At 40.9% G+C, this 9,006-nt stretch overlaps 1 protein-coding gene across 1 annotated transcript; it reads right to left on the reverse strand.

Annotated features, from left to right (window-relative positions):
- Positions 1–1,491: 1,491 nt before the first annotated feature.
- On the reverse strand, positions 1,492–8,483 carry LOC133340326 (uncharacterized). The gene is made up of 6 exons (XM_061548466.1): positions 8,307–8,483; positions 7,238–7,325; positions 7,023–7,073; positions 6,127–6,363; positions 4,101–4,185; positions 1,492–3,063 (listed from the first exon to the last, which is right to left on the reverse strand). The coding sequence occupies exons 2-6, from the start codon at positions 7,278–7,280 to the stop codon at positions 2,787–2,789; spliced, it is 693 nt and encodes a 230-aa protein (XP_061404450.1). The 5' UTR covers positions 7,281–7,325; positions 8,307–8,483; the 3' UTR covers positions 1,492–2,786.
- Between the last annotated feature and the right edge of the window lie 523 nt (positions 8,484–9,006).

The following is a 9,006-nucleotide window of genomic DNA, read 5'->3' on the forward strand; positions in this document are numbered from 1 at the left end:
ATGGGCATTTATGTCATTATACAGCAACATGCATGGTACGAATTGGCGAACACGAGTCAAAGGTGTAATTGAATCACAGAAGTGCATTTTCTGCGATGAATCACAGTGCTGACGTTTACATGCCAGGCATTTTATCCCCGTGCAGTTGAGTTAGAAATAAAGTTTGCGTCACCCGCTGTTAAGTGGCGTTTGTGGAGATGTAATGAGCACAAAGGCGAGCCATTCAGTGACTGGTATATTCACGACCGTGTCGTAGCCCAGACAGGAATAATGCTTTTGTCGTCTCGACGGCGAAACTTGATGTAAAAAAGGAACGACTCAACACGCGTTGGATTCTTTCAACAGATTTGCATTGGGAAATGTGTAGGTTTGTAAGACATGCCAGCAAATGCAGATGTGTGGATTATGACAAAGTCGAAAATATTTTATTTGACTTTTCAAGTAATATTGTATAAATACGTACGGAGATCTTCAGTTCATACATCCTTGGGGAAATACTGTTCATAAGGAAGTAGAGTATTAATACTGATACCATTATGAGGGTGGTGTGGCTAGAACCATGCAAGCCTAGCCACCTTTGTCTCCCCAGTGCTGATGTTGTCACACTGCACTAGGTATATAAGTTACACCAAAGTTTACCGAAGGATAGCCCAACATGGTTTAGGATAAAAAATTGCCATGATATAACAATAATATTCTTGGATTTTTCGGTAAAGTCACGTAGAAGGGAAATAATAAAATAATAAACATAAAACATTATAAAATTCTCACGACGTTTCGGCCACAACACAAGCAGCCGTCCTCAGGTGAAGAAACAGAGCTGTCGGAAAGACAGCGTCCTAATGAACACTGCTAAGCTTGGCAGAGTATTTTAAGCTGGGTGGGAGGAGCAGAGCGCCTTGACAAAGGAGTTTACATATCAACAGAGGAATTAAGCATATAGACGCTAAAGAACTGCAATAAACTGATGTGAAAAAACTAAGTATAAACTAACTCTAGATTTGAAGCTTTCGTGACTGCAAGGATTCATACTCTTAGGTTTATTTTTACCTACGTGACCGAAGAAACCTAATAGTAAGTATAAACTACATCAATATGATCAATGTACTCAATATACTCTCCAATAAGCTGAGCTATCAACATTAAGTATTCGATTTATTGTATGGTAGTAGGGTAGAATCAGTTCTTTAGCGTCAACATTCTAAATTCTTCTGTTGATATGTAAACTCCTTTGTCAAGGCGCTCTGCTCCTCCCACCCAGCTTAAAATACGCTACCAAGCTTAGCAGTGTTCATTGGAGCGCTGTCTTTCCGACAGCTCTGTTCTTTCTAGATTTGAAGCTTTCGTGGCTGCAAGGATTCATATTCTTAGATTTTTTCGGTAAAGTCACGTAGGTAAAAAATTTAAATTAATAATAAAAGTAAAATAAAACAAATTAAAAAATTCACGACGTTTCGGAAGCAACACAAGCCTCCGTCTTCAGGTGGAACCGTCACAGCCACGACAGCTGTATCATGAGGACGGCTGCTTGTGTTGTGGCCGAAACGTCGTGAGAATTTTATTATGTTAAATTTTTATTATTTCATTATTTCCCTTCTACGTGACTTTACCGAAAGATCCAAGAATATGAATCCCTGCAGTCACGAAAGCTTTACATCGAAATGATAATAATAAACAACCATTTGTCAATCTACTACTAGCTGAAGGCCAGGCCATATCAGTCATGGAAATTGATTTGCCACACTTAACCGGGCTGGTCAGTGTGGCTTGGTGAAGAGGTAGGATCAGGGCAGGTTCAGATACCACTTGCCACTCATGTTGACCATGATCAGGAATTGAACTCGGATGACTCGTTTCAAAGCACAACGTGCTAACCACTGTACAAACACCCCCCACCCTCTAATATATACACAATACCCATACAAACTTTGCAATATATATAATTGATGTAAATTTATATATAGTACTGTATCTATTCAATGAAGGCATAAGTGTAACCATAATGTTTAACTGACATTCAAATGATTCCTTTAATACACTTCATTGAGCTGAATAAAGTTCACTAACTTCATATGAGACTGTCTTCTAGGTTTACTCTCTGTGAATTCTACCTTCATTCAATATCTGCCGATTATTTTTTGTAGATCCCAACGCAAAATAGACTCATTCTGAATGTTTACTTAAAATATTTACGACCTACTGTGCTCTTGGTATTATGGAATTTAGGCAAACATAAAAAAACACTAAACAGACAAAATACCATCACATTCAATATATTATCTTACAGCAATCATGACGCCAATTCTGCCTTGCGCACCTCTTAATTTGATCGGGCTGTGTTGTTCGGAGCAACCAAGATACAAACACCGTGCAACAATTTTGATTTAAAGCTTCATGATGATTGCTTGTGTTGCAGTCAAAACGTCGTGATAATTTTATTCTTTTATATTTTTATTATTTCCCTTCTACGTGACTTTACTGAAAGAACCACGAATACTGTGCAACAAGTTTCTCTCACCCCTAAAATCAATATTCACACATTTCTCTTTACAGCAGCCTCCGTTGGGTCTGCCGTGGCCCATATCGTGACCCATATCGTGGCCCATATCGTGACCCATATCGTGGCCCATATCGTGACCCATATCGTGACCCACTTGGGGTGCTTTTCGTATTATCTATCGCCTGACGCCCCCGCTCCTTCCACCGCTGCTACGTGTGGATGAGCCGTGCCCTCAATTGGTGTTGTCTTGCAATGTTTACTGTCGCCTCCCACACAACCACAGACGCTAAATGCACACAGGCATGCTGCATGGGTCCTGCACGGAGTACGGAGGAGGAAGCTTCGGCGTGGTTGGTGTTGTCGTAGAGACGTGCGCTGCAGGGAACGGCGACCTGGGCAGTTCCAGCTGACCGCTGATGGTGAAGACGCTCATGTGCTGAAGGCTGCTCCTTTGGGAGATGTCTTCGATGGAGATGTGGCCTCTCTGCTCTCTCCTCCATGTCACCTCTCTCCCCCAACCCATTTCTCTCTGGGCTCTATGCATGTCCGATTCTACTTGGTACCTGTGGCACAATCGAAGACGGTCACAAGCAAGCATTAGAGGCGGATGTTTTTAAAGTTGAAGTTTGCCGAGTGATCCATTGTATGAGTGTTGTATTTCTCCACATTGCTGACTGCTACTGCAATGAATAAGAGTTTGTTGGCGGTTGTTCTTTGTATTTAGTCATTAATTTAATAAGTTAGAACAACTTGGCATCAGGTATCTAAGAAACATTTCGGACTCCAATTGACACGTGGAGTTCTTATTGACGCATCACAACACGATTCAATATGAGTAATAGTGTGCATTGAATACAAATCCGTGATCATGAAAAACAGTTTTTTAAGGCTTTTAATTCTACACTTGCTGGTTGCAGAGGAGGTAGTGGCCACAGTGGAGATACTTTTTTAACGAGCATAGCTCAGTTTATACACAAGTGGGGATCCACTTTTATTAAAATAATAGCGACAGTCCTCCAATGTGGGTCGATAAATCACACATGGGACTGCGAGGATGACTGTCGTGTCTGCTTTGTGCGCATAAGCCAGGTCGAAAGGTTCACTCAATGTACCTGCTTGATGTACTGATGCTAACTTAGTGCAGTACATTGCACAATTATTAATTCTATTAGTCATTATTACAGTGAGTTTCAAACAACAAATCTACTTGTCAAAGCACTCAGTCTGTGTGCATTATGCAAAACAAATAAGCGAATTCCTGAATAATTGCGCTTGTGGCTCTCACAACGACAACTAATTATGCTATTTGTATGATGGGATCGCAAATTAGGGTAAATAAATATAGTAAACAATGGCAGACCTTGTTTAAACTTGCATGCTATACATGTTAAAAATACGCAATACAAAGAAAAAAGTGTCAATTTCCTTATCTGGCATTTGTGGCGTCAATGGTTACCAAAATGACGAGGGAAAACTGGTATGTGAATGAACCAACATATTAACCGCATGATCCAAATCGAAATGCCATTTCGTCTAATTCCCCCTGTGAGTCACGGGGGGAATGGGAAGGGGGGAAGACAGCGCTCGTGTTGATACTCACGGTGGCGGCGGAGGGCTGAGCAGTGAAGACGGAGGATTTGGTTCGCAGTGAATCGACGCGAAGTCAGGAGAGGATCGTCCAAATCCTGAGATGGTGGTAAAAGTCAGACGTGAAAGGCAGCAGTGTTGTTATTAATACCGACAGAGAACGAGCTTAGAGGCGGGTTGAAGTGACATTCGACGTGAATCCCGAACGGGGTTTAAAGCGTGATCTCCACGATTATGTGCGGTCTTCATTGTTTAAATATATACAGACATCTTCTTGGTTCTTTCGGTAAAGTCACGTAGAAGGGAAATAATAATATAATAATAAATTAATTATAATAAAGAAAACATACATATGTTTAATTTATTTTATTTTATTATTTCCCTTCTACGTGACTTTACCGAAAGAACCAAGAAGATGAATCCCTGCAGTCACGAAAGCTTTAAATCGAAATATACACAGACAGTCCCCCCCCCCCGGCTGTGGAAGACCACGACTTACGGAAAATCGGACCTTACGGGAATGCTCCCGTAAATCGCGTAAAAAAATCAACACCCGGAAATGTTTGCGTTAGTTACGCGAGCGCAAATAGTACAGCGAGGTGAGGTTGCGAGGCGTAAGGTGTTGCACTAGGGTTAAGGTGAATGGAATTTATCGTTGAGTTTAGGAGGAAATTGTTCAGTTTCCGACATACGGAAAATTCGAGTTACGGATCGTTCTCGGGAACATAACCCTTCTGTAACCCGGGGACTGTCTGTATTATAGTCTTATGGTTGTCATTGTTCCAGTTTAGTTGTCTTTTGTAAGCCGCATGAAGATTTACCAAACGTAGCATACAGTGTAACAATTTGGCCTTGTTTTTATGTTCACAAATTTGACGTGCAGATTGACGCAAAATTATTGCAAAACATGTCTTATTGACACACAACGCAGGTGTATACGTTACTCATGGGCAATATGTCAGTAACTTTTACCATGAATTTTACTTATGGAAGGTGGTGATCGAATAGGACTACAGACAGACCTTTTCCACTCATGATGGAATTTTTGCTGATGATACAGATACTGCTGGTAATGATGATGATGGTACTTAAGATGATCAAGAATATGTTGATACAACGAGCATTTATAAGCAAACGCATCTCAAGATGTTGTACAAAGAAGGCATGTAATGTTATTCTTGGTTCTTTCGGTAAAGTCACGTAGAAGGGAAATAATAAATAATAAAAATAAAACATAATAAAATACAATTCTCACGACGTTTCGGCCACAACGCAAGCAGCCGTACTCAGGTGAAGAACAGGGCTGTGTTCGGCCACAACGCAAGCAGCCGTCCTCAGGTGAAGAACAGGGCTGTGTTCTTCACCTGAGGACGGCTGCTTGCGTTGTGGCCGAAACGTCGTGAGAATTGTATTTAATTATGTTTTAGTTTTATTATTGTATTATTTCCCTTCTACTTGACTTTACTGAAAGAACCAAGAAGATGAATCCCTGCAGTCACGAAAGCTTTAAATCGAAACATGTACATGTTGTTGGGGCTATCGCTTGCAAATGACAATTGAATAGTTTCACTCCGAATTCCTTGCAAAAGACATGAGCCATTCTGTTTGAGAGACGATGCTGAGTTCAACCCCAATTAAGAATGGCGAGCTGAATGGAGTTCAAAAGAACTCACAATCAAACCCCTTGTGAAAGACCCGACGCAAAAGATCCCTGGTTTTGATCTTTCATGAAGCTCATAGTCCACCCTGAAATCGCATCCGTAGAAATTATGGCAGATGAAGATACCTGATGCACAAATGGAAAATAAAATGTAAAAACTTTCCAATTTGCAACTGTGGTCATCCAGAACAGGCCGTGCAAACATATAACGATGCAATGCCCGATCCACAAATACAAAGGAGACATCACGGCGATACACTCAGCTGCTCCTGCCTCGGTTATCCAACTTGACCATCTGATTGTGAAATTGTAGTTGTCGCTGCTGCACCTGCATCAGCCGTATTAAAGAAGAAGAACAAGAAGTGAGTGGCTCACGTACCATGTGGCCCCTGATGGGGCATGCCCTCCACCTGCTGCTGCAGGAGCCTCTGGTCCTTGCCCACACCTCCCGCAATCTTGATGGCGCACGACAAGGCGAGCAGCAGCAACAGCACCAGAGTCACCACGGCGATGGCGATGGGTCCGCTCTGCCCGCTGCCCTTGTTCGTCTGCCCCTCGTCCCCGGTAATCGGCACGCGTGGGGTCCAGCTCGGAGCTGTGGCCGTGTCGGCCGCGTCTGCGTGTGCACAGGTCGGCAAGGTCGAATCAGAATCTGTATTTATGATTCTGAAATCCGATGAGCTGTGAAGCGCTTTTTTTCACAGATGTCCAGTAGAGGCGGGTCAGAATGTTACAACAGCAGACAATGCAAGAAATTGTGGCCATGGGTTCTTGCAAGGCTTTAGAATGAATTTGTGGGAGTTACCAAGGTACATTTCACTGTTTTCAATTATATAAATCAGATTTTTCGATTTAAAGCTTTCGTGACTGCAGGGATTCATCTTCTTGGTTCTTTCGGTAAAGTCACGTAGAAGGGAAATAATAAAATAATAAACATAAAACATAATAAAATAATTCTCACGACGTTTCGGCCACAACGCAAGCAGCCGTCCTCAGGTGAAGAACAGGAAACGTCGTGATAATTATTTTATTATGTTTTATTTTTATTATTTTATTATTTCCCTTCTTCGTGACTTTACCGAAAGAACCAAGAAGATATATAAATCTGCTATTCGTGTCAGTATTACTTTTTTGTTTTCCATGAAATTAATAAATCGTGCGTGATTAACACACATAATTTGAGTGTGTTCAGCTCTGGGCCACTACTCCCCTACTTAAATATAATGCTGTTTAATATATATACACACCATACATTAAAACAAGAAAATGTCTTACCTGCTTTAGGGAAAGGCAGTTCATTTGAAAGAGATGGCAAACATAGCAGAGCTGCAACAACACAATGCATAGTTTGATAGTTAGTAGTTAAACAGCAAACAGTTTAATGTTGAGTAAATACGAACACACTATAAAAATGGAACTTAATGGCACCTGTTATGAAATTTAATTCAGTCAGAGGTAACATATGGTGAAAAATGTGTAATACTACATACCGTACAAAGTGTCGAAAATGAATAAGAGACGAAAAGTTGCCATGCTCTTGCCAATTCCTAATTTCAGCGGTCAGATTTTACTATACACCTGCACCCAGAATATGACGAGCAAGCATTAGTGTCCTTATATAATACTTTGCATGTCCATCTATCTATGCACAATTATTAGACACGTAAAACAAAAACAAAGAGAGCTCTGGTGAGGAACGAGATTACTGCAGTAGTAAGACACCTGCCTATGACGATTTCAACTAAGATATGTTCACATGATTCCTTAGTTGCTGTGAAAAGCGATAATCAGTGTCACCGCCCATTATATATAACCTATTAGACCACGTGTCAAACTTGATACACGAGCAAGATTAATTATTTCTGAAAATAGGCAGCCAAACGCGTAAACAGGTCCACATCCCCAACTCTCAATCCAGGAATTTATTTTGATGCAAGCGTTTCTGTTTACTTGTTTATGGCGTGAACATGTCTGTGCCTTAATCTGGTACTTATACACTACTTATCAGGAATTCAGCCTATCATTATTCTTGGGAGTGCGTAAAATGAGTATATCCTTGTAAGAATTTGCGCGCAGGAACATTCCAAACTCGTCTTCCCATTTCCACTGCAGTCATCTTTAAACATCTGCTGTATGTAGCATCATTATTATCATCAATTCGTGAACCGTCGTTATATTTCATAATTCGATTTAATTAATGACAATTAGATTTTTATCTAAATATTTGAAAAAGCCAAGGGTCACGTCATATACATGTAGATGACTGTGATTGAATGACTGACGTATATTATAATTATATTATACAATTAATGGGTAATTTGCCTAAAACTATAAAATCTTCAAAGCAAGTTTTTTAAATGTTGACTCCAAAAATTACAACCCAATGTTTTACTGGTTCTACCCATAGGCACAGAGTCTGCTTAAAAGCCTACATTGCTTTGAGATGTATGTTTAACGCTTCATAAAACATACCCCCCATAATCAGTAAACCAATTAACCTCCTGTGGAGTGTGATGGTAAAAGCTGATAGCAAACAGAATGCGCTTCCGCGTTACTTACAGAGTAGACACTACCGATCCCCTTTCCACATTTCAGAATCTGTATTTAGACGGGAGCAATCAGATGAGCTATGAAGTTCTTTCTTCACAGATGTCCACTATATCTATGAAGCACTGAGCCAAATAGACGCTTGGATAATGATTCCAGGCACCTGACGCCTTACTCTGTAACACACACCAGTGCGTAGCAGGGGGTGTGTCGTTCTAAAGTGCAAAGTCTTAAGTTTTGTTTTAATCTTGACTTGGCTGCTATAGCTTTTCCAACACTACCCCCCGCCCCCATCAAAGTGGTTTTCCACGCAATGTCGTCTCGCAAGGCCACACACCATACACTAGTTACGTATATTCCACATTCCTGTGACGGTGGAAAGTCTTCATCTAGTCCTGCCGTTGTCTTTGCTCGCACAGTGGCACTCGTTTCTATCGTGCCAGGGTGGATGAGGGTTGAACGGACCCCAAACGGCATGTGAATCTGGAACATTCATCTTGCATGCTGCTTGTTCTATAAATTGAGCAGCCCAACTACAAGATTCATCCTTACCAAAGTGTAACATTGAACAGCGTAAAGTGACTTAAAACTAAACATGACAAATTGTAACTTCGAGTGTCTCAGCTGTATGGAAAATTGCTCACTCACAGAAATACAAATAACAACACAGGCATATGTACATATCACAAAGGGTTATGGCATTGTTTTCTGT

The sequence above is a fragment of the Lethenteron reissneri genome, chromosome 9, assembly GCF_015708825.2.
Source record: "Lethenteron reissneri isolate LAM-NWPU_2019-01 chromosome 9, ASM1570882v1, whole genome shotgun sequence".
Taxonomy (NCBI): Eukaryota; Metazoa; Chordata; class Hyperoartia; order Petromyzontiformes; family Petromyzontidae; genus Lethenteron; species Lethenteron reissneri.

Bases quoted from the DNA above. Each gene is read 5' to 3' on its own strand.
- LOC133340326 (XM_061548466.1), bottom strand. From the start codon at position 7,280: ATGGCAACTTTTCGTCTCTTATTCATTTTCGACACTTTGTACG. The intron at 7,074-7,237 runs GTATGTAGTATT...GTGTTGTTGCAG, and splicing joins CATTTTCGACACTTTGTACG to CTCTGCTATGTTTGCCATCT. The intron at 6,364-7,022 runs GTAAGACATTTT...GTGCACACGCAG, and splicing joins ACTGCCTTTCCCTAAAGCAG to ACGCGGCCGACACGGCCACA.